Here is a 26,153-nt window from a genome sequence, read left to right on the forward strand (position 1 = left end):
AAGGATTATAAATCATGCTGCTATAAAGACACATGTACATGTATGTTTATTGCGGCACTATTCACAATAGCAAAGACTTGGAATCAACCCAAATGTCCATCAGTGACAGACTGGATTGAGAAAATGTGGCACATATACACCATGGAATACTATGCAGCCATGAAAAAGGATGAGTTCATGTCCTTTGTAGGGACATGGATGCAGCTGGAAACCATCATTCTCAGCAAACTACCGCAAGAACAGAAAACCAAACACTGCATGTTGTCACTCATAGGTGGGAATTGAACAATGAGATCGCTTGGACTCAGGAAGGGGAACATCATGCACTAGGGCCTATTATGGGGGGGGGAGGGGGGAGGATGGCATTGGGAGTTATACCTGATGTAAATGACGAGTTGATGGGTGCTGACGAGTTGATGGCTGCAGCACACCAACATGGCACAAGTATACATATGTAACAAACCTGCACGTTGTGCACATGTACCCTAGAACTTAAAGTATAACAAAAACAAAAAACAAAAAACAAACAAAAAAAATGGAGCATTAAGGCCGGGTGCGGTGGCTCAAGCCTGTAATCCCAGCACTTTGGGAGGCCGAGACGGGCGGATCACGAGGTCAGGAGTTCGAGACCATCCTGGCTAACACGGTGAAACCCCGTCTCTACTAAAAAATACAAAAAACTAGCCGGGCGAGGTGGCGGGCGCCTGTAGTCCTGGCTACTCGGGAGGCTGAGGCAGGAGAATGGCGTAAAAACCCGGGAGGCAGAGCTTGCAGTGAGCTGAGATCCGGCCACTGCACTTCAGCCTGGGCGACACAGCGAGACTCCGTCTCAAAAAAAAAAAAAAAAAAAAAAAAAAAAAATGGAGCATTAAAAAAAAAAAATACAGGCCAGGTGTGGTGGCTCATGCCTATAATCCCAGCACTGTGGGAGGCCAAGGCAGACAGATCACCTGAGGTCGGGAGTTCAGGACCAGCCTGCCCAACATGGAGAAACCTCGTCTCTACTAAAAATAGAAAATCAGCCGGGTGTGGTGGCACATGCCTATAATCCCAGCTACTCGGGAGGCTGAGGCAGTAGAACTGCTTGAACCCAGGAGGCGGAGGTTGTGGTGAGCCGATATCACGGCATTGTACTCTAGCCTGGGCGACAAGAGCGAAACTCCATCTCAAAAAAAAAAAAAATTGATACATATATACATACATATTGCTGTAGTGCTATGGCCAATGTACTTCTTCAACTAGGTCTAGATCTTATGCTACAGTTCTCTTTCCTCTGTCTAAATGTAGAAAGAAGAGGACAGGAGGTCACATAGGTTTTTCCTGGATGAATAAATGGATTTAATTTGCACAAACAAACCAAATTGTAAATTCTTCTCTAGTTTATGTAAAATGATTGTGCCCAAAAAACAATGTTTTATCTTGCTCAACACTTTAATTTGTGGCTTGACCAATCATTAAGCAAAATAAATACCAGGTCCAGCAAACAAAAACGGCCTGTCTCTATTTCAAATATTCCCTGTATTACAATCATTACCCACACTTAAATCACAATTAAAGATATCTGGAGGACAGCAAGCAGAATAAATGAAGGAAAAACCCTAACCTCCAAAACAAGGATCATTCAACACTTAAACTTCATTACCACTGACTAGCTGGGTCATCTGGGCAAATCCCTTCACTTTCCTGGGTTGAGTTCTTTCCTGTATTAATTATTCTAGATAATACATCTGTATATCATTAGTATATCCTATGAGCCTTACTTATTTGCCTGCACCTTAGTTGTTAGAGCTTAGTTATTATTGCATTTCTAACTAGATCTCAGGTGATCTGGCTGCTGGTGGCCCAACAATCTTTTGAAGACCATCACTCAGCAGAATATAAAAACGTTGATGAATGTCATCTAAGGGCGATTGAGTAGTAAAAGTTACCTCGATGTAATTCTGAGAACTGTCACTCTGGCATTGCAGCTCCACGTGGGTGAAGTTGATTTGTATTTGTTCTCCTTGAGGCTGCTTTATCATATAGACGCATTGCCTGGTGTGAGTGAAAGGCCCAGACAACTCAGGCAGGAAGAGTTCACCCTCTGGGTCCGTGTAGTTCCCACCACAATGCAGATCCGCTAAGAACAGGGAAGACACGAACAGGTCATGCCAATGGCATTGCTCTGGCTCGCAGGCATTGGATCCAGTTTCTAAAAATTTACACTCACACACACACACACACACAAGCACATACCCGCTTTATTCACCCTCCATAGGCTTGTGCCTCTAATTTTAAGATTTTCAATTTGATGTGTTTGTGGGACATTCCTGCAGTGGCTTAAAGAAATAGATGCAGAGATGTGTCATCTAGCTTCCAATCTACTATTCTCTTCATAAATTGCTTTTTAAATACATTAGTGCTCTGTTTCATTCCAATAAGATTTGAGATGGTTATAAAAAATGTAACAAAATGAACTATATAACTGTATACATGAAGCAGATTAAAGAAAAAATGAATACACAATAGCAAGATGTAGCCAGGGGGAGTTGATTTGCACAGAAAACAATTGAAAGGGGAACAGGAGGTTGGCACCAGATTCTGCAGAAAGAAAAGGAAATGAAGAAAGGGGACAAGTAAAGATGTTCATTGTTACTCTTCCTGATATTGAAACTTAAAAGGTATTTTTTCTGTGAATGCTTATTAAGGGCACAATAATAGATGTCATAAACAAAATCCTCCACTTCCCTAAAAAAACCCAAATCATAGAGTATTTCCTATGTTTTGTTGTTTTGTTTGTTTTAAGGTATCAAAGCAAGTGAGTTCCTAACAGCTAATAGTATTTGGCTGGAAGTGAAGCTCTAGAGTCTGGGACACTGTGATGCTGGAAGCCAGTCCCAGCCCCTGCGCAGCTGGACTCGATTCGAGGATAAAATCCAGAGAGACTGCACTGCTCACATGCACAAACCTCTCTCACAACTAAACATCAAACACCACGAGGGACTGGCGTCCTGAATTATTTAAGTTTGGGTGCCTCATACATCTTTATAATGATGTGGATCCCATAATTTAGGGATCAAAGGATATTGCAGTATTAATAATAGAGCATTGAGAAGATAAAGAAAAAATCTGAAGCTGTGAGAGAAATATGTATAAAGAAATGTTCTTGGTCTAAGACAGTCAGTCATCCTCTGAATCACATTAAAATATAAAACAGATGTAAGCATAGCATTGGCCTTCAAGTCCCTCTTAAGCTCTCAACTGGTAGGTTACTTACAAGGTGATGTTAAGTAGGTGATATGGAAGCCTTGGTCACTAATCTGGGAGTCCGAATGGAAGTGAATTCTGGCAAACGGGCCAGTAGTCTGGAGCGGTGGGACAGAGAAAGTGGTGCAGAACCTCCCAAGAATGGGGTCCTGATACAAAGGACCATCTCGAATCTAAAACAAAAGGATGAATCATTAATCTGAAAGTGGTCAGATTTTTAACAAACTAGGTCACTTTGGATATTAACTTTAGAAAATCTGTCATTTAAAAGTGATCGCTCAAGGAAGTTTACCCATCACATCCAAATCTAACTTATGGCTAAGGTTCAGCAAAGGGTGTCTCCTTCTCCCATCACCCCAATGCCTTCTCTCTGTCTGAATCTTTTTTTTTTTTTTTTTTTTTTTTTTGAGATGGAATCTTGCTCTGTCACCAGGCTGGAGTGCAGTGGCGCGATCTCAGCTGATTGCAACCACCACCTCGCAGGTTCAAGCAATTCTTCTGCCTCAGCCTCCCAAGTAGCTGGGACAACAGGCGCCTACCACTACGCCCAGCTAATTGCTGTATTTTTGGTAGAGATGAGGTTCCACCATGTTGGCCAGGATGGTCTAAATCTCTTGACCTCATGATCTGCCCGTCTTGGCCTCCCAAAGTGCTGGGACTACAGGCATGAGTCACCGCTCCTGGCCTGTGACTGGATTTCAATTCCAAGGCTGGACATATAGTTTGAATTTTTCTCATGATGTTACTAATCAAATATCTTTCCCCTTTGATTGTTTTTCATTATAAATTCTTAGTGATCTAGAAGAAAATGAATATAAGCAAAGAAAACAGAAGAAGGAACACCATTGATGCCAACTGATTCATAACTTGGTTCAGGTTTCAGAAGAATCAGAGGTAGAGAGGAAGTGCCATCAGATTAGACACAATACAAAGACAGGTTAGTGAATCTAAAAATGCAACTTTGATAGTAAGTACTACAATGATAATGATGTGACCTTAGAAATCCTTTTTTAATTGTTGGTTTTTAATCTATTTTATAATCATGTCAATCTCTCTACAATTCTGTTGTAATTGCAAATTCTATACTATATAGACCACCGAGGAGTCAATGAACTGAAGAATATTTTAATATGGTCAATTTTGTCTATTCAAATTACTTTTCTTTTCTTTTTTTTTTTTTTTTTTTTTAGACAGAGTCTCCCTCTGTTGCCCAGGCTGGAGTGCAGTGGCGTGGTCGCAGCTCACTGCAAGTTCCGTCTCCTGGGTTCATGCCATTATCCTGCCTCAGCCTCCCAAGTAGCTGGGACTGCAGGCACCTGCCACCACGCCCAGCTAATTTTTTGTACTTTTAGTAGAGACGGGGTTTCACCATGTTAGCTAGGAAGGTCTCAATCTCCTGACCTGGTGATCCGCCCGCCTCCGCCTCCCAAAGTGCTGGGATTACAGGCGTGAGCCACCGCGCCTGGCCGGCCTCAAATTACTTTTTTTACTGAGATCAAAGTTATATGGCAGCATTACTTTATTCTAATATTTAACTGGTTCTTTGAAATGCTGTAGCTTAAAGAGAAATGAGAGACATTTCAATACTGTCAGAGTGGTTGACACTTTCTATCATATGGTCTCCAGAAATGAATGTGTAGGAATTTTTTAAAGCCTCTAATTTTAACTTGATGGAATTTATTGAAAATTAATTTCAAGATAACTCACTTTTCTGTCAACATTTAAATGACCATTTTGCAGAAATTTTCCAGAGAGAGACAGATCTTCCAGTCATTCCCAAAGGTTTCAAATCCATTATTGCTGAATTACTAATGACTTTTACTTGCGGAGCCCCTTTTTGAGAGCCACATCCTTCTATCCTTTATGAATAATTCCATTGAACTCCATTCTTCTCTAATGGACTTGGAAATGCATATTGTCTTTTTAGCATTACTGCAAGTGGCTGAGATTTATGGTGATAAAAAAAATACAGGACAACCTAGGAACTCAATCTTCTCCATTATCTTTTCAGTCTACAAATGAAGAGCAACACTTTTTGATACACCTACGTATAAATGGCATTTGAGTATAGGAGCCTTTTCTCCTTCTCCATATTTTAATCTTTTTGGGTAGGCAGAATGAGCTTCGGCTGATACCTCTCCTCTCAGTAATAATGATTAATTTATTCCAGGAACCTAAACCAGTTCAACACAATCACTATCATTTTTCTTTTTCTTTTTTTTTTTTTTTTTAAGACAGAGCCTCACGCTGTCACCCAGGCTGGAGTGCAGTGGCATGATCTCAGCTCACTGCAACCTCAGCCTCCCGGGTCTAAACGATTCTCCTGCCTCAGACTCACGAGTAGCTGGGGTTACAGGCACCTGCCACCTGGCCCAGGTAGTTTTTGTATTTTTAATAGAGATGGGTTTTCACCGCGTTGGCCAGGCTGTCTCCAACTCCCAACCTCAAGTGATCCACCCACCTCGGCCTCCCAAAGTACTGGGATTTCAGGCTTGAACCACTGTGCCTGGCCTCTTCATGGAATACTACAGTTACATTGTAAAAGACTTTGCCAGTTTGCCACAGACAACTGAAGGTTTGAATCTGCATTGAAGGAGATGGCTATTATTGAGTGTTTATTTCATAAATTCTGCATTCTCATGGCAGGGGTGTGGGCTTCCAGGTAACACCATAGCAGGGCAAGGTAATCTGTTTCCCAGATTCAAATGAAACCCAGAAGAAGAAGCAACAAACAGGCACAATTAAAAATAGAGACTTCGCAAGACTTAGATATTGATTTGACTATTGAGAAATACACGTAACTATTGCCAATATTTTGGGATCATCCATGGGCATGGCTAGACCATAGTGCCCTGAGTCCTAATCATATTGTGATATGTTCTATCTAAATATAATTATTTACCTCAAGGTAATCTTTGTTGCAGTCATCATGGTGCTCAAGGCTCAAGGTCCCAAAAGTGAATGTTACCAGGAGGTCAGGACTAGTTGAAATAATCCAGACACAATCTCTTCCTGGGGGGTAGTTTCCAGGATACCCCGGAGACTTAATAGAACCATAAGGACCAGTCAGTATACCTCCACACTCTAAAATAAGAAGGAAAAATAATGTTACATTTGTATAGATGTTATAATTCATGGAGAATGATCAGAGTCCTTGGTGTAAGAAGCCAAACTTTGTTTAAATAACTATGAGTGGTTTTACACACCCTCATAAATTAAACACGACTTATATTTTCCAGTTTTATAAAGTTATAAGTCTAGAAGTATCAACTGATAAATAAATGAATCACCCATGTGTCAAGTTCTGTGCTTGTGAGCCATCACATGCTGACACAATTTAAACAGGGCTGGACCATCTGAGGGATGAATACCAGGATTGTAGAGTCATCTTTTTCACTCTGAGGATATTAATTTCTGTATGTGAAATTGTAAAGAATTCCAGAACTTCTGCCAACCCCTATGTGTTTCAACAAATCAGATCACTTTGCATATTAAAATGGTTAAGTGCTACCTAAATTTCATTTGAGAAGGTTTCTTAATACTATCATATAGTTAAAACATTCATTTTATAAATGAAAAAATTCAAATGTCTGTAGTGACCGAGCCAGTGTTCCAAGAATGGAGCAAGTGAGGGACTGAGCCAGGCTTTCTGATGCTGACCCCACTACCATCCTCATTATACCACACCAGCCCCCTAACGCTGCTGACCAGTCACTGGAAGAACCTGTTCTTCATTAATACCCACATTTATTTAACAAAGAATTTATAGTGACTTAGATTTCTATGAGAAATGCTACTGTAAATTAAATGATAGAAACAATAATAAAAAACTATCATGTACTAATACAGACATTAGAAATAAGTGTGATAAGGTGACATTTTAGATGAGCAAGATATGAAATTTACATAGCTATACAGGTTGTTCAAATAAAAATGTTGCTGTCAAAGTAAAAAATGAAAAAAAAATTACTTCCATGAGTCTCATGGTTCCTACTGGGAAAACATCTCAGTTCCTCAGAAGAAGATGCATTTCCCAATGTAATACTTTAAAAGTTACCAGTTTTAAATGCATAAAATACCATAAGCAAAGTAAAAGATTAATGACAAGAAAAAATGCAATACACAACAAAGAGTTATTATCCCAAAATATACAGAACTTCTAAAAAGAATAGAGATATGAACAGAGTGCACTGAAAAAAGTTCAGGTGTCTCTTAAACATATGAAAGGATGTTCAACATCACTCATCACAAAGAAGGTGCAAATAAAAGCTTCACTGAGATGCCATTTCTTACCGCTCAGAATGTTAAAAATCCAGAGTTTTGAAAACAAATTATTGGAGAGGCTGTGGGGACATAGGCATTCTCGCATACTGCTAGAGAAGGCAAGATGGTACAGTCACTGCATAAGAGAATATAGCAATAGCTAGCAAAAACGTATGCATTTCATTTTTTTGTTTTTTTACCAAACAATACTACCTTTGGAAAGATATCCCAAAGGTACATTGGCAAAAATACAATATGACAAGTGAATAAGGTATTTTGTTGCAGTAACATCTGGAATTCCAAAAGATTGGAAACAAGGCTGGGCATGGTGTCTCATGCTTGTAGTCCCAGCACTTTGGGAGGCCGAGGCAGGAATATCATTTGAGCCCAGTTTAAGAACAGCCTGGGCAACATGGGGAGACCCCATCACTACAAAAAATAAAAAAAATTAAAATTAGCTGGGTATGGTGGTGTGTGTCTGTAGTCCCAGTTACTGGGGAGACTGAGGCAGGAGGATCACTTGAGCCTGGGTGGTTGAGGCTGCTGTGAGCCATGATCACACCCTGTCTCAAAAATAAAAAATAAAAGACTAAAAAGAAGATGACCAAAAGACTGGAAACAAGGCAAATGTCCATCAATAGAGTACTGATTGAACAGAAAATGAGACATCACATAACAGCATACTATGCTCTGATTATGGAGTAATCTCCAGGATATATGATGTGAAAAAAAGCAAACTATAGACCAGTGTGTATATTATGCTCCCTTTCATCTAAGACAGAGGAAAATACAATTATATGTGATCATTTGCTTATTTTTAAATAGAAGGATAAATCAAAAACTAATAAAAACTATTCTCTAAGGGGGAAGAAAGAACCGAGTGGAAGGGACAGGAAAAAAAGCTAGACTTCTCTCAATCTACCAGCCCACTGATTTGGCTTTGGAACTATAAATATATTTCACATAATTATAAAGCAAAATTCGAAGGAAATGAAAAAACTCTTTAAAAACACAAGCGAAGTGAAACTGACGAAATAATTGCATTGAGCTGACAATCATAGAGAGTGGAAATATTCCAGGGGACCTTAAACACTGTAATTTGACTATACTGCTCAAGCAAAACATATTTTAAATACACAAAAAAGAGCAAAGAAATCTTAAATGGTTTCCAGTTATCATACTACTAGTAATAACATTAGTATTGCTATTTTGAAAATGTATACAGTAGGACTAAATACATAAATAACATGTTCATGTCATTGGGAACCAAGATTTTCACTGTATGAGAGAAGAGGTACAAATGTAAGGTAAAAAATAATGATAATAAATAAATATATATATATATGCGCAACTCTGTAATCTCAATAGTGTAAGATCACTATGAATATATAGTATATTTTTTCTTTAAAAACAACAAAACAGTGTTTTCTAATTCTGTCCACCAAAAGGTCTAGGGACAATGACACACCCAGTAACAACAGCCATCTGTAGCACCCAGGCTGTGAGATCTAAATACCATTTCCATGGTAAGAGTCGCAGCTCTTTAGGGAAATCAGGGTTTTCAGTCCTGAGAGTAAATAATGTGCAGGAAGAGCCTAGAACATCTTTTTAGACCAGAAAGCAAAGAAGCTTTCAAAGGTAACTGGAGTTTGGTTAAAGGAGTTCAGAAACTAACTGGAAAACTTTCCAGAGTTTTGAAAACAAATTATTAACAAACATAACAAACATAATATGGAAAAATGGAACATTTTTAAACGCCTAGAATTGATTAAAGCACATCAAATATGATACAATATATAAATGTACAGATATCAAAAACAAAACAAAATAAAATGGAGTAAGTGACCATTTTGAAGAATGCTAAGGAACCAAGTTATTAATTTGAATACTTTTAACAGAAAGAAAAAGAGAGAAAATCAAGCATTTATCCTACCTTTCCTACATGATCTCTGTATGAGAGCAACCAAATAGCTGATATGAGTAAGTTCGATTCTATTAAAGAACTTCAAATAATAAATAAATAAATAAGAAATAATAAAATCAAACTATGATCGTGTTGTAGGTGGCAAAGAATAACTCATAAATATGAGGTTATTCTAACCTCATATTCATAAATATGAGGTTATTATTTAGGTTCATAAATAATGAACCTAAAGAATGCTAAAAGCGTTAGAGGAAGTGCAAAAGAGGCTTTTAATAGGAAGTTCAACCTGAGGAGATCAGAACACTCTGACCAATGATAACGTCATAATAGACAAGCAGATTTCATATAGCTCCTGAAAAGATTATTTTTTACCAAATAAACCCCCTAGATTTAACCAAACTTTTTGGTATAAGTATCAGTTTACAAACAACATGACAAATGGCAGGTAGAATACAAACAGCAAAATCCAAGATGTGGGATGATCTACAGAACAAACAACCCATTTATTTCACGAACAAATTTGAACAATGGGCTGCTCTGCCTATGGAGTAGCCATTCTTTATTCCTTTACTTTCTTAATAAACTTGCTTTCACTTTATGGACTCACCCCAGATTCTTTCTTGTGCAAGGTCCAAGAACCCTCTCTTGGGGTCTAGATCAGGACTCCTTTCTGATAACATCTTCCTGGCAAACTCCACAGGGACAATACTGAGGAAACCCCCAACCCACAGGAAACAGACTGCAGCACCAATTGGCCGACTGCAGATATCACCTTTTATCAGAGTTATGAGTGGGCCTCACCATACAGACACTTTCTGAATAAGTTCCTCTCTACCCTGAATACAAGAGACCCTAATAGTTAGGCAGGAATACCATCACCCCTATTTATCCTGAAGGAGTTACAGCAAATGGACCGTCGTCCCTCTACAACCCTTAGGATTAAAGGTGCCCTTGTAAAAGGCAGTGGAGAAATAAACCACAGGCATTCAAACCAGAGCAACTCCATCTTGAACAGGGGCTGGATAAAATAAGGCTGAGACCTACTAGACTGCATTTCCAGGAGTCTAAGGCATTCATAGTCACAGGATAAGATAGGAGGTCAGCACAAGATACAGGTCGCAAAGACCTTGCTGATAAAGCAGGATGCAGTAAAAGTCAGCCAAAAACCACCAAAACCAAGATGGTGAGGAAAACAACCTCTGGTCATCCTCACTGCTCACTGTATGCTAATTACAGCGCATTAGCATGCTAAAAGACACTCCTACCAGTGCCATGACAGTTTACAAATGTCACGGCAACAGCAGGAAGTTACCCTCTATGGTCTAAAAAGGAGAGGAATCCTCAGTTCCAGGAATTGCCCACCTATTACCCAGAAAACTCATGAATAATTCACCCCTTGTTCAGCAAATAATCACAAAATAACTGTTAAGTATACTCAGTCAAGCAGTCTGTGCCACTGCTCTGCTTATGGAGTAGCCATTCTTTTATTTCCGTACTTTCTTAATAAACTTGCTCTCACTTAAGAAAAAATGAACAACGATTAATGTTTGATAATAGTGAGGAATTACTGTTTTAGTTTTTATCATTTTCAGGCATTGAGAACAAACAGCAAAGGACTGTAATCTCTGAAAAGAGAAGTATATGAAGTATGTCCCATACACACTCAAGAATTCAAAGAAGTGAAGCCCAAGGAGACGGCAACACCTGTTTGTAAACAAACAGCTCATGATTTAGGGCCACCAAAGCATCTGGGGTTTTGGAGCTGCATACTGTAAGGAAAGCAGCTGCATGGAAATGGCACCCCAAAAATGTACAGGCATTTCCTTAGGTCCTTAGCTCACTTGCAAGCTGCAAATGCACAGAGAAGACGGCAGGTCTAACAGAGAACAGTTTTGGGGGGAGGGAAGATGCTAAGAATTGAAGAGAGGCTGCATAATAAATACTGAAAGGATGTGTTACCTCATTCAGGCAGAAAGGAGATACTTTTGTGAAAACCCTGAGAACTGAATTAAAATGCCAGAAAAGTATGCTACAGGAGTAAGATTCATGTTCTAGGAAATATGGCAATCCACCAGGATTCACAAAAAATGTGAAATAGGTCCCCTGTAAATTCAAGCCTTGATTGAATGAAAGTGATCTGCTAGGAACATAAGTGCCTACTAGAACAAAACCCAACCCTTCTGAGAGGAAGATAATATAATCTAGAATCCCTGCAACATATCACGTACAATGTCCTGCTCACAATAAAAACTGACTAGGCCTGTGAGGAAGTAGTTAAAAAAAACAATAACCAATAATAAATAAAACAGGCAATCTGAGCAAAGCCAGAAACATTCCAGATACTGAGGCTACCAAACAATGACTCCAAAATAACTATGATAAAACTTAGAGGAAAAGGTTGACAAAATAGATGAAGAACATTTCAACAGATAATTAAAATCTATATTTAAAAAATCAAATGGATATTCTAGAAATGAAAAATATAGCATCTGAAAACAAGAACTCTTTACATGGTGAGTGGGTTTTAATGGTGGATTGGACACAGCAGAAAACAGAATTACTGTACTTACAGACTTTCCAAAACAAAATAACCAAATAGAATCAGAGCGAAAAAAGAAGGCAAGGATATAAAACCCTAAGAGCTATTAGAAACAGTCAAAACTTTTAGCATATGTGTAATTTGAGTCTCAGAGGGAGAAGAAAGGGAAAAAAAGTGGCAATGCAATATTTGAAAAAATATTGGCTGAAAATTTTCAAAATTGTATAAAAGAAGGCAACCTATAGATTCAAAAGTCTCAGTGACTCTCAAGCAGGACAAACACAGAGAAAACCAGATCTAGATATGCCATAATCAAGTTGTGGAAAATTAAGTATAAACACACAAAAAAGCAGTGAGGGGGGAGGAAAAGACACATTATCTTCAGGAGAACAGCAAGAATTATTGCTGAGGTTCCTCTCCCCCTCAAAATTATGGAAGTCACAAGACACTGATGTGGCATTCTTAGAGAGCTAATAGGAAACGGTCAACCTAAAATTCTATGTGTAATAATATCCTTCAAAAATTAGGTGAAAAATGCATTCTTAAACAAAAGCTGAGTGAATCTGACTTCAGCAGACAGGCTCTGTGAGAAATATTAAAATATGTTCTTCAGGCTGAAGGAAAATGATCCCATTAGAATGTAAAATTGTCTGTTTGCAAATGGCAGGATCTTTCATACATAGAAAACCCTAAAGACTCCACCAAAATACTTTTAGAACTAATAGATGAACTAATTCAGTAAAGTTACAGGATATAAAATCAACATATAAAATTAGTTGCATTTCTATACATTAACAACTAACTATACAAAAAGGAAATTAAGAAGAAAATCCCATTTACAATAGTGACAAAAAGTTAAATACGTAGGAATGAATTTAACCAAGAAAGTGAAATATCTGCATTTTGAAAACTATACCACGTTAATGAAAAAAAGAAAATATTTGGTGTTCACAAATTGAAAGAATACTGTTAAAATGTCCATACTATGCAAAGCAGTCTACAGATTCAATGCCATCTCTAACAGAATTCCAATGGTATTTTTCACAAAATAGAAAAAGAATCCTATAATTCATATGAAACCACAAAAGACTTCAAATAGCTAAAGCAATCTTGAGCGAAAAGAACAAACCTGGAGGCATCCTAATTTTAAAATATATTTAAAATAAAAATACACTACCTGATTTAAAAATATATTACAAAACTGTAGTAATCAAAACAGTATGGCATTGGCATTAAAGACAGATATATAGACCTATGGAATGGAATAGAGAGCCCAGAAATAAATCCATACATTATGCTGAATTGATATTTGACAAACATGGCAAGAACACACAACATGTAAGGGATAGTCTATAATTTGTGCTGAAAAAACTGGATATCCATTTGCAGAAAAATGAAAATGAACCCTTATCCCACACCACATACAAAGTCAACTCAAAATTAAAGACTTAAACATAAGGCCTGAAACTGAAGAACTAATCCAGGAAAACATACAGGAAAAGCCCTATGACATTAGTCTGAGTAGTGATTTTTTTGGATATGACCACAAAAGCACAACCAAAATATATAAAAAACTCAACTCAATATCAACAAAACAAATTAACCCAATCTTAAAAATGGGCAAAGGATCCAAATAGACATTTCTCAATAGAAAACATACAAATGGCCAACAAATACATGAGAAAATGCTCAACATAGTAATCATCCAGGAAATGCAAATCAAAACCACAATAAGATGCCACCTCATACTTGTTAGAATGGCCATTATCGAGAAGGTAAAAGATAACAAGTATCGATGAGATGTGGAGAAAAGGGAACCCTGATTGAAAGTATATTGGTACAGCCATATTTAAAACAATGTGGAGGTTCCTCAAAAAGTTAAAAACAGAGCTACCATATGATTCAGCAATCTCACTTCTGGTTATATATCCACAGAAAATTAAATAAGTATTTGGAAGAGCTATCTGCACTTCCATGTTCATTGCAGCATTATTCCCAATACATTCACAATAACCAAGATATGGAATAAATCTAAGTGCTCATCAACAGGTAAATGGATAAAGAAAAATGTGCAATATATAAATACACACAAACACAGACACAGACATAAATGGGATATTATTTATCCTTAAAAAGAAAAGGAAATTCTGTCATTTGTGACAACCTGGATGAAACAGGGAGACATGCTAAGTGAAATAAGCCAGACATAGAAGGACAAATACTGCATGCTCTCACTTATATGTGAAATCTAAAAAAAGTTAAACTCATAGAAGCAGAAAGTAGAATGGTGGTGGCCAGGAGCTGAGAAGTGGGGGCAATAGGGAAATGTTGGTCAAAGGATAAAACATTTATGTTCTCTTGAATGAATAGGTTCTAATGTACAGCATGGTGACTATCATTAACAATATTGTACTATATACTTGAAAACTGCTGAGAGTAGATCTTAAACATTTTCACCATATTGACTAAAATGGTAACTATGTATGATACATATGTTAGTTTGATTGTGGTAATCATTTCACAAGGTATACATATATCAAAATATTACATTGTACATCTTAAATATATATAACTTTTATTTGTCAATTAGGCTCCAGGAAAGCTGGAAAAGCATAAATGCTTGAAATATTGGGAAAAGAAGATAAAAATAATATAAGAAAATACATAAAGCAAAAGTTTCAGAACAAAAAGGTGGCAAATCTATAATCATAGTTTGAGATTTTACTATAACTTTCTCACTAAGTAATAAAGCAAATATTTTTTAAAATCAGTAAAGAAATTTAATATTTGAAAAACACTGTTTACCAACTTACTAAGTTAACATAGGTAGAAGACTACATCTAACCATCGCATAATATACATTCTTTCCTGTCCATACAATAAATGCACCAAAATAGACTTTAGTCTATAAAGTAAATCTCAACAAATTTCAAAATATTGAAATAATACACTGCATGATTAGTGATCACATCAGTAAATAAACAGTATAATTTTAATAAAACCTATGGTCACAGAGAATTCAAAATAAAAATGAGAAAATACTTTCAGCTGAATGCTAATGAAAACATACATATTAAAACCTGTGGGATGCAAATAAAAATTCTCCAAGGAAAATGCATTAGCTTTAGTGCATACATTAGAAATTTTTAAAAGTTCAAACTCATTTCTCAATGCTTCCAAGTCAAGAAGCTAGGAAAAAATTTGAAAGTAACTAACAGTAAGTTAAGTGCAAAATAACACAAGGGAAGAAAATGATAAAACCATGAAGAAAATCAATGAAATAAAAATCAACAGAAAACATTAACAGAGCTAATAGTTGGAATTTTGAAAAGATTAGGAAAATTAACAAACCCTTAGTAAGACTTATCAAGGTAAAAAAGATAACATAAATTATCAATATCAGGAATGAAAACAGAGGACATCACTACAGAGCCCACGAACACTAAAACATAGTACGAAAATATTCTGAAAGTATAGATGAGTTTCTTGAGAAAACAATTACCAAAACTGAAAAAAGAAGAAATGTAAAGTCTGAATAGATCTATATTAAATATATTGAATCATAATTTAAAGCCTTCTCACAAGGAAGCCTGCAGGCTCAATTAACTTTATGGTAAATTATTTCAAACATTTAAGGAAGAAATACTGCCAATCTTACACAAATTCTTCCAGAGAATATAAAAATAGAAGACACTTTTCTATTAATTTTAAAAGACTGATATTACCTGTAACTTGACAAAATTACAAAAGAATATCTCCTAAATATAGATATAAAAATTCTAAAACTATATATTAGCAAATAAAATCTAGCAATGTATAAAAAGCATAACTTGCCATGAACAAATGGAAAATATTTGATGAATGCAAAGTTGATTTGCCATTCAAAATCAATCAATTTAACTCACTACATTTATGGAATACAGGACAAAAAACATGATCACCTCAATAGAGTCAGAAAATGTATTTTATATGTTTCAACATTCATTCATGATTTTTTAAAATTCTTGGCAACTAGGAACAAAAGGTGTGTGTTTCTTAATTGTTTATAAATTCTGACACCTCTCCCATTTAGAAGTGGGCCTATGTCCCCTCCCCTTGAATTTGCGTCACATTGTGACTAATTTAACCCATTGAGTATGGCAGAAATAACACAATGACTTCCAAACACAGGCTGAAAAAATCCCATTCAGCATCTGTCTGGTTCTGTTGTAATGCTTGCTCTGAGAGAAGCCAATTGCCACGAAAAATGTTTCACTATTCTAAGACCACCTTTTTAGAGTAGCCATATGTAGACATTCAGGTCCATAGCCTAGGTGAACTCTCATTGAAAGCCAGCATCAATTGGTAGCCATTGGAGTAGGCCATCTTGGATATTCAGCCCAGTCCAGCCTTTAGACAGCTGCAGTCCCAGCTGACACTTGCTTATAACTGCTGAATAGATTTCAAGTAGCAACTGTCATGTTGGGTTCTTTCAGTATTCCGGGTCCACAAAATCAGAAACAAAGTCAAATGATTAATGTTCTACAACACTGAATTTGTGGTAAATTTGTTACACAGCAATAGTAGTCGACACAGGAAAGAACACCCTTCATCTGATAAAAGTTATCTACAAAAATTTACGGCTAACATCATATTCAACAGTGAAATATTGAGCATTTCCCCGTGCCGCTGGAGAAAAGGCAAGAATTTCCTTTTGAACACTTTTATTCTGTGTGGTATTCAAGGTCCTAATCAGGGCAATAAGTCAAGGAAAAGACATAATAGTTACAAAGACTGGAAAGGAAGGGGAAAAATATCCTTCATTCACAGATGATGTAATTATGTATGTTAAAAAATCCAAAAGAATCTACAAAAAATAATTAGAATTGAATGAATTTAACAATGCATATGAAATCAAAATCAAATATTTAAAAAATACATATTTTTACATAACAAGTGAAAAATTAAACTTCAGAAAATTAATATTTCACTAGGCCGGGCACAGTGGCTCATGCCTGTAATCTCAGCACTTTGAGATGGGTGGATCACGAGGTCAGGAGATCAAGACCATCCTGGCTAACATGGTGAAACCCTGTCTCTACTAAAAAATGCAAAAAATTAGCCGGGCATGGCAGCGGGCGCCTGTAGTCCCAGCTACTCGGGAGGCTGAAGCAAGAGAATGGCATGAACCCGGAAGGCGGAGCTTGCAGTGAGCTGAGATCATGCCACTGCACTCCAGCCTGGGCAACAGAGACAAAAAAAAAAAGAAAGAAAGAAAATTAATGTTTCACTAAGCATAATACATCAAATATCTATAAATAAATCTAACAAAAGATATGGAATACTTACACACTGAAAGTTATTAAACATTGCCAGGATAAATTAAAAGAGAACTGAATTTAAAAACAGTTTATTTTCATGCATTGGCAGGCTCAGTATTTTTAAGAGGTCATTTCTTCGAAAGTTAATTATAGATTCAATGTAATTCCCATAAAATTCTTTGGGAAAACTGACAAGTTGATTCAAAAACTTATATGGAAATGCACAATATCCAAAATCTTTGAAAAGAGCAAAGTTGAAATTACACTCTCAGATTTCAAGCTTCAGAAGTTAAGTCTAGGCAGCATCAGGATAGATAAAAACACCAATTAAAAAGATGGGAAAATGCTGAAATTGATCCACAGATGTATTGATGAATGAATTGTGGGCTTGGTATACTGATCTCTTTACTTTTTATTTGTTTAAAACTTTCATAGTAAAAACTTGAAAGAAAATAGAATAATTAAAACAATATAATAACAAAAAGAAAAAACGACTAAGTGGTCATTAAGATGAAGGAATACTACATGAAGGAGTGGACAATGTCCTCAATATTTCTGCAGTAAACTACTAGTAGAGCTTATAAAAAGGCTGTTCAGTAATTTGACAAGGGACCAACTAAGACTCATGTTTAATCCCTTCTATTTCATGCTAATTTTGTTGTCTTTAGACACAAAATATATTCTAATTCATTCTAGATTGATTTGATTTTAAAGTAATTATGATTGGACACAGTGGCCCACGCTCGCAATCCCAGCACTTTGGGAGGCTGAATTAGATGGATCGCTTGAGCCCAGGAGTTTGAGACCAGCCTGCACAACATAGAGAAACCCCATCTCTACAAAAAACACACAAAACATTAGCCTGGCATGGTGGTGCACACCTGTAGTCCCAGCTACTCAGGAGGCTGAGGTGGGAGGATCACTTGAGCAGAGGAGGTCAAGGTTGCAGTGAGCCGTGATCAGGCGACTGCACTTCAGCCTGGGCAACAGAGTGAGACCTTGTCTCAAAATAAATAAATGAATAAAATAAAATAATTATAAAATATTATATATCTTCAGATCCCAAAACATCTCATGTATCCAAAAGTCTAACACTGATTAAGAAAACTGAATAACCTCAAAATTTTGCTTCTTTTTTTCTCCAGGTTCATACATACCTGGTTGCTGTGTTTCCCATCTTACTGTAAAGCCTCCCTCATTTCTTAAATGTTCAGAATAGAGATGAAAATAGAGAGCATTGTCACTGCTGAGGAGTTCATCAGGGAGGCTGGAGCCACAAAATCTTCCAAGTTGTAAAGCGGCAGAGGAATCTCCATCATAAACCTGAAGAAACTCGTGTGGACAATTTTCCATGGATTCTAATCGGAAAAAAGTGAAAGTGATACGCAGGACCTAAAAATACAAAGGCCATATATATTATCTTTTACTTCCTTGTGAATTTTAAAGTATTTCTCCCACTTCCTAGGCAGCATTCATACTGAGGCACTTTCAAGAGCTAGATCTATCATTTCCTAGTTATCCACCAGTACAGATGTCAATCTACATATTAAATGACTTGTGCTAAATATCATTAAAAACAAACTTCAACTAATATCGAAATATATCAAAAAATATTAATGTTACTAACATAGATTTACCCTGATTTCATTACACTTATCAAGTCCACCAGACCAAGGTATTTCAAATGTATAACGGACATTGTTTTTAAAGCAGTAAAATAAATTGGAGATTTGAAAATCTACCTGAATTAAGTTTAACTGGCTAATATTACCATTCACAAGAATGTACACCCTGACTCCCTGAATAACCTGTGGCCTGTAACAAACACACAGATGTTCATCACTGCCCGCCAGGGATGTTGATTCCAGAGGGGCTAAGATTCTGATGCCAGCCCAGACCGACACGCTCAGGTGTAGGCAGAGTAGGCGGGATGTAGACATGCAAGGCCTGGAAGGCTTCAGGGACTGGATATAATTAAAAGATGAGTAATACCAAGAGTAGAGAATGAGAAGAAGGTAATAGGAAAAAATATTGAGCATACAAGTAGAAGAGAATAAACACAAAAATGTGTCCGAATGGATTAGAATACAGACTTCAAATACAGTAATATAACTTATAATGTACTGACAACCTCATTTGAGATAAACAATCAAAAGAAGGCTGTCAGATTTAATTTTCATCTGAACCTAAAATCACAACAATATTCAGTTAATGAAAAAGAATATCGGGAATTTTTGAAATTCTGTGGTAGGGTATTTTAAGATCAGTTACCTACTACTACATGACTTTCTCTCTTAAAACAGTTTAAACAAAACTCAAATGTTTGTTAATTGAACTATCCCAATTTGTATATATTTTCTACCATATTATGTCCATTATAAGTGAGAAGATAAAAAATCACAATAATCAAGAAAAAAACAAGATGAATTTTCTTACAAATTGGTAACAAAAGTATTACAAGTTTCTCACCTAGGAATATTTTTTTCAAAAGAATGTTTTCAATGCCAGGAAATAGAATTCATGAAAACTAAATGGAAGGAAGGAAATTCACATAGCATACCCACTGGGAAATTTATTTTGAAGTTTATTTTAGTGTGAGGTTACCAGGTCCCAAATAGTCCTCCCTCCTCAAGGGAAAAAAATGTTTTTTGACCCTTGTACAATGCCCTCTGTAATAGTTTGCTGGAAAAAGTTAATAGGATTTCAAGGGAAAATTTTATCTATTCAGACATACCACTTCATTTTTATGAGTCCAGGAGGTGGTTGAGAAACAATATTTAGAACTGCCTGGGTAATTAATGTTGGGTATAAAAGCACTAAAAACCTTGGACTTGGGTCTTAATTTGAAAAGCGTTCATGCAGCGGCTCAGAGTGACAGGATTTCGAGGTGACTGGCCTGTGTCTGAGTCACTGCATGCCACTTTCGAACCACATGCACCTGGACACACTTCTCAGTGGCACTAGGCTCTGTTTCCTCATGTGCAAAATGAAGATAATAATTTCTATCTTTCAGGGTTATGAGAGTTAAAAATGGAATGCTGTAATGAAGCACTTAGCCTAGAACACAGCAGAGTGAAGACACTTGATAAGAAAACTATCTTCATATCAGTGGCCATTTTTGCATAATATTCAACATAATACTGAGTGACCATCTTCTAAAATACTGTCTCAGTAACATGATTTTACAAATTAACTAGTGGCTTGCAGTCAGTCAACCAGTGTAGAGAATCATTCATACCGGAGAAAGCATGGACTTTGGAACCAGATAAACTTGACTTTGAAATTCAACTATTCCAATTACAAGCTAAGAAGTGTTAACAAAAAATGGTTAGCTTCACCTACTTTTCATTATTTCATCTATAAAAAGAGGATTTATTTATTTATTTATTTTTGAGACCGAGTCTTGCTCTGTTGCCCAGGCTGGAGTGCAGTGGCGCAGTCTCGGCTAACTGAAACCTCTGCCTCCTGAGGTCAAATGATTCTCCCGCCTCAGCCTCCCAAGTAGCTGAGATTAAAGGCACCCATCACCACACCTGGCTAACTTGTGTCATTTTAGTAGAGCCACAGTTTCACCATGTTGGCCAGGCTGGTCTTGAATTCCTGACCTCAGGCAATCCACCCACCTCAGCCTCGTAAAGTGCTAGGATTACAAGCGTGAACCACGAGGCCTGGCCTTGTTACCATTTTTTTTTTTTTTTTTTTTTTGAAATGGAGTCTCACTCTGTTGTCCAGGCTGGAGTACAGTGGCACAATCTCTGCACACTACAAACTCCACCCCCTGGATTCAAGCAATTCTCCTGCCTCAGCCTCCCAAGTAGCTAGGATCACAGGAATGTGCCAATACGTCCAGCTAATTGTTTTTTTGTGTTTTGTTTTTTTTTTGTATTTTTAGTAGAGACAGGGTTTCAGCATATTGACCAGGCTGGTCTGAAACTCCTGACCTTAGGCGATCCACCCGCCTCAGCCTCTCAAAGTGCTAGGATTACAGGCGAGAGCCACCACGCCCAACCCGTTACTTATTTCAAAGAATAAATGTCCACTTATAGAAAGGTAGGTATATGTCTAGCCAAAATCCTGGCACTCTGTACTTAGTAAGCACTCAATATATGATAGTTGAATTATCATTGTATGTATTTTATGTAATATATACACATACTCCATATTTATATATACAAATATAATATGTATTTGGACAGGAGTTACTACATTTACCTTTCCCGTTTCAGTTTTGATAACCCAGAAGCAGTTAACATCATGAACATAACCAACATCCGGGCTCCTGTAGCTGAAGCTTCCATTTATTCCTGACAAGGACTCTCCACAAACTACAAAGGAAAACATGAACTGTGCTTTTCAGAGTTTCCTAAAAGGAAGAGGTTGGGCAACTGTAACCCTGCTGCTGATACATTTAGAGAAAATATGAGTAATGAAGGTTGGAGACAAAAGCCCTGGCATTCCCTCTTTTCTGTCCCCTTTTTCTGCAAACTTCCATAGAAATCCCACCTCTTGTTCAAAGCCCAGCTGATGCCTCATCACCTGCTCCATGAACTGCCGTCCTATGTTTCCACTGATTCCCATTCCCTATGCCCCTGTGACACCCGATTTCACCCCACACAACGTAGCTCATATCTTTAATTCTTGTATCTGTTCTCCCATTGGGGTTGGTCTTGTCTCCTCAACCACAAGGTGAGCGGTTCATAAGTGGAGACAGTATTTTATGCTTTCATATTTCTCCATAGGGTCTACTATTGTCCTAAACATATAACAACCTCTCAATAAATGTGTTGATTCCAAATCAGGAGTCTCAAATGAGGGGCAGAAGAGTCAAAAGTGACTTTATGGAGGAAGTTGAGGGGGAAGTGCTCCTGAGGGACAGACACATCTGGATGAGAAACACGGAAGATACGTGAGGAGGTTTGTCGGGAGAAACATCCCAAATAAATGAACACGGTGGAAAATACTCATGGTGGCACAGGGGTCCGGTGACGAAAGAAAACTTGCTTGAGTGAAGGTATTTCTAGGGAACTAGTGAAAAATAAGGTTAGATGGATCTGGTGAGACTTGGTTATAGAAGATCATCGAAAAATAATCCCAGTCTCTATTTAACAGGCAACGGGAAGCCACTGTGTATCATGGAAAGGCAGAGTGCCATGATTAAATGCAGTATTCTAGGGAAATTAAGTGGCTGCTCCTCACAAAACTTCCCCTTAGAAAACCATGAAAGACAATACCTTAGCATGTTTTATATTCAAAAAGGGCATAGTGCAAATGGCAAATACCAATTTAATTATTCTTTGGAAGAAAAGTGCCTGGCTTACAGTGAGATTTATAAATATTCACCTTGTGAATTGTATACCATTTCTGCAAGGAAAGATTTAGTTCTCAGTATCTGAGCAACTGGACAAAAAAGTGGGTTCAGCAAAGGCATCTGCTGAGGGACTCACTAAAGGATGCTGCTGTTATGCTGTGAGCATCTGTGGCATAAGACATGCTGACTGTACCTTGCTGGGGAACCTGACAGAGAGGTCCAGTCCAGAGACGTGTGCATTCACAACTGAAAGAATTAACGCCATCAACACAAGTTCCTCCATTCACACAGGGGTTGCTCAAACACTCGTTGATGTTTTCTGTACAGTTGACACCTGTCCAACCTGAGTCACACTGACAAAAATAACCAGAGACTGTGTCCTAAGGAAAAAAAAAACCCATAATACCATAAAACAAATGGATAGACAATAAACTTGAATCAATCCAAATAATAGGAATGTAGTGCCATGGAGAGATATATATAAAATTATATATAATTATTATATATAATAATATAATATATAAGATATATAATTATATATGACATATAATTATTATAAATATATTATATTTATATAAAATATAAATATAAATATAAAATATATTTATATATAATTATATATAAAATTATATATAAAATATATAATTATATATAAAATAATTTTTTTTTTTGAGATGGAGTTCCGCTCTGTCACCCCAGCTGGAGTGCAGTGGTGTGATCTCAGCTCACTGCAACCTCCACCTCCCGAGTTCAAGTGATTTTCCTGTCTCAGCCTCCTGAGTAACTGGGATTACAGGCACGTGCCACCATGCCTGGCTAACTTTTTTTTTAGTAGAGATGGGGTTTCACCATGTTGGTCAGGCTGGTCTCAAACTCCTGGCTCGTGATCCACCCACCTTAGCCTCCCAAAATGCTGGGATTACAGGTGTGAGCCACCATGCCTGGCCTATTGATATATTTAACAGGTGCTACAAATATATATGTATTTATATATAGGTATTGTCTAGTAGTCTAACTTGTTATTAATAAGTTTAAATGGTAATTGTTAAGTATAAGTCAGATTTATTTAGATCAAACTGCAGGTGTAATTTAGTATTTCATAAACCACTGAGACAAAAAATTAACTCAATGTTTTTTCCTGAGAACTAAAATCATTATCTATCTTTTATCTGAGAGTTCTCCACAGTTCCTTATCTGAAACTTGACTCATTATCTTAACATTCCTGAATCCTATAATGATACATTTTATAGGCATGAAACTAAAATTATTCTCAGGTACTCTCTGTCCACAGGAAGAACAAAGGACTTACGATGCATTGTCCATTTAGGCAGGGGTGACTTAGGCAAATATTACCGAGCTGCACACATCCATTTGGCCCATAACCATTTCCAGTATAACCCGGGAGACACGTGCAGAAAGGTAAGGATCCTGTTCAGAAATAAAAACAAACGTGTAAATACAGTTCTCCTCCTCTGTTCAGATGCAGCATCTAAACTCAGAATATGCTGTATAAACAAGGATCCACCAACATCCAGTCTGCATATTTTCACGGGCAGATAAAACCAGGTATGAGGAGAAAATATTAGAATCTTTATTTTTTTATTTCTTATCTTAAAATAAGAAAGCCATTAAATGCGGTCAATACATTATTGAAGTATTGGGTTGACATCAGTGCTGTCAGCCCATATGTTCGATGGTCCTGAGCTGTGCATAAAGGTGAGGGGCACCTGGGGAAGACAGACATTCCTCATCACGGAGGAGTCAACAGCAGAAAAGGAGATTCTTAGGATGAAACTTATCTGTTGCAAGCACTGGATTTACACTGATTTAATCCTCTCAAGAACCCAATAGAGGGCTGGGTGCAGTGGCTCACACCTGTAATCCCAGCACTTTGGGAGACTGAGGTGGGCAGATCACTTGCGTTCAGGAGTTAGAGACCAGCCTGGCCAACATAGAGAAATCCTGTCTCTACTAAAAATATAAAAATTAGCTGGGTGTGGTGGCGCACGCCTATAATCCCAGCTACTTGGGAGGGTGAGGCAGGAGAATCACTTGAACCCGGGAGGCAGAGGTTGCAGTGAGCTGAGAGAGCGCCACTGCACTCCAGCCTGGGTGACAGAGTGAGACTCCATTTCCAAAAAAAAATTTTTTTAAATAATAATAATAATAATAATAAAGAGCACGATGGAATCTGTATTCCCAGCACTTTGGGAGGCCGAGACGGGCGGATCACTTGAGGTCATGAGTTTGACCTGGCCAACACGGTGAAGCCCTGTCTCTACTAAAAATACAAACCAATTAGCTGGGCGTGGTGGCCTGTAGTCCAGGCTAATCAGGAGGCTGAGGCAGAAGAATTGCTTGAACCCAGGAGGTGGAGGTTGCAGTGAGCCAAGATCCCGCCACTGCACTCCAGCCTGGGCGATAGAGCAAGACTCCATCTCAACAACAACAACAACAAAAAGGCCTATGTAGATATTCTTTTATAATCCCCATTTTATAGATGAAGCCAGAGCACAGACAGACTGTCCTGGCCAAGGACACACAGCTAGAATGAAGAGGAGCCCAGAGAGCAAGCAGCCCCCTCATGTGTAGGGGGCCTATGGCACATCTGCACGGGCGTGTAGCTTACACGGGCAGGCCACATTTCCCGCTATCTGGACGTGCAGATTGTACGCTGCCAGGTGGGGTTTTTTTTGTTTGTTTGTTTCTTTTTTGGTTTTTTTTCTTTTGAGACAGTCTCGCTCTATTGCCCAGGCTGGAGTGCAGTGGTGTGATCTTGGCTCACTACAAGCTCCACCTCCCGGTTTCTTACCATTCGCCCGCCTCAGCCTCCCAATTAGCTGGGACTACATGCACCTGCCACCACATCCAGCTAATTTTTTGTGTTTTTTAGTAGAGACGGGGTTTCACCATGTTAGCCAGGATGGTCTCCATCTGCTGACCTCGTGATCCACCGGCCTCAGCCTCCCAAAGTGCTGGGATTACAAGCTTGAGCCACCGCACCCGGCCCGTATGCTGCCAGTTTTAAACAGGCTAAATAGCCATCAGAGAATGAACTCAAGTCTCTAAAAGATGTTTGCAATAAAATCACAGATTGAAGATAATACAGTAACATAAATATATGGGGACATCAACCAAATACCAGCGCCAAAACTTCTCCCACACTTCTGATGAGCTCCTCGTCACCATGGTACAAGGTGAAAACAATGGCAATCGAATTGGGTTGGGAAGGAACTTGGTTGAAAGGAATTTGAAATGATTGAGTCTATTTAAAACATGAATTAACATCCACGATTAATTATGATGTACATGAGATAATAGCTAACAATAGTATTAGAGCATTCAGTGTCTTGACAGTTTTCTTACACAATGTTAAGTAAAAAAATACTCATCATAGACATCACAAAATTGTACTAAATTTAATATCCAGAGACTTTTCCAGATTTCTCACTTAATAGCAAAAAGCCACATCTCATTGCAGAAATATATGTTCGTTCTACTATATTGTACAATGGTTGAAATAATACAAGGAAATCAATGTGGCGCTTAACTACATTTCTCCATCAGCAAGA

At 37.6% G+C, this 26,153-nt stretch overlaps 1 protein-coding gene across 1 annotated transcript in view; it reads right to left on the minus strand.

Annotated features, from left to right (window-relative positions):
• The window catches only part of CUBN (cubilin), a 314,813-nt gene that overhangs the window by 266,687 nt on the left and 21,973 nt on the right, over window positions 1–26,153 (minus strand). Inside the window, exons 11-17 of the mRNA XM_005564724.5 lie at window positions 23,891–24,009; window positions 22,774–22,960; window positions 21,485–21,597; window positions 18,430–18,664; window positions 6,149–6,330; window positions 3,257–3,419; window positions 1,929–2,119 (exon numbers count right to left, since the gene is read on the minus strand). Coding sequence (XP_005564781.3) covers window positions 1,929–2,119; window positions 3,257–3,419; window positions 6,149–6,330; window positions 18,430–18,664; window positions 21,485–21,597; window positions 22,774–22,960; window positions 23,891–24,009 — 1,190 coding nt within the window. The remainder of the gene's footprint in view (window positions 1–1,928; window positions 2,120–3,256; window positions 3,420–6,148; window positions 6,331–18,429; window positions 18,665–21,484; window positions 21,598–22,773; window positions 22,961–23,890; window positions 24,010–26,153) is intronic.

The sequence above is a fragment of the Macaca fascicularis genome, chromosome 9, assembly GCF_037993035.2.
Source record: "Macaca fascicularis isolate 582-1 chromosome 9, T2T-MFA8v1.1".
Lineage (NCBI taxonomy): Eukaryota > Metazoa > Chordata > Mammalia > Primates > Cercopithecidae > Macaca > Macaca fascicularis.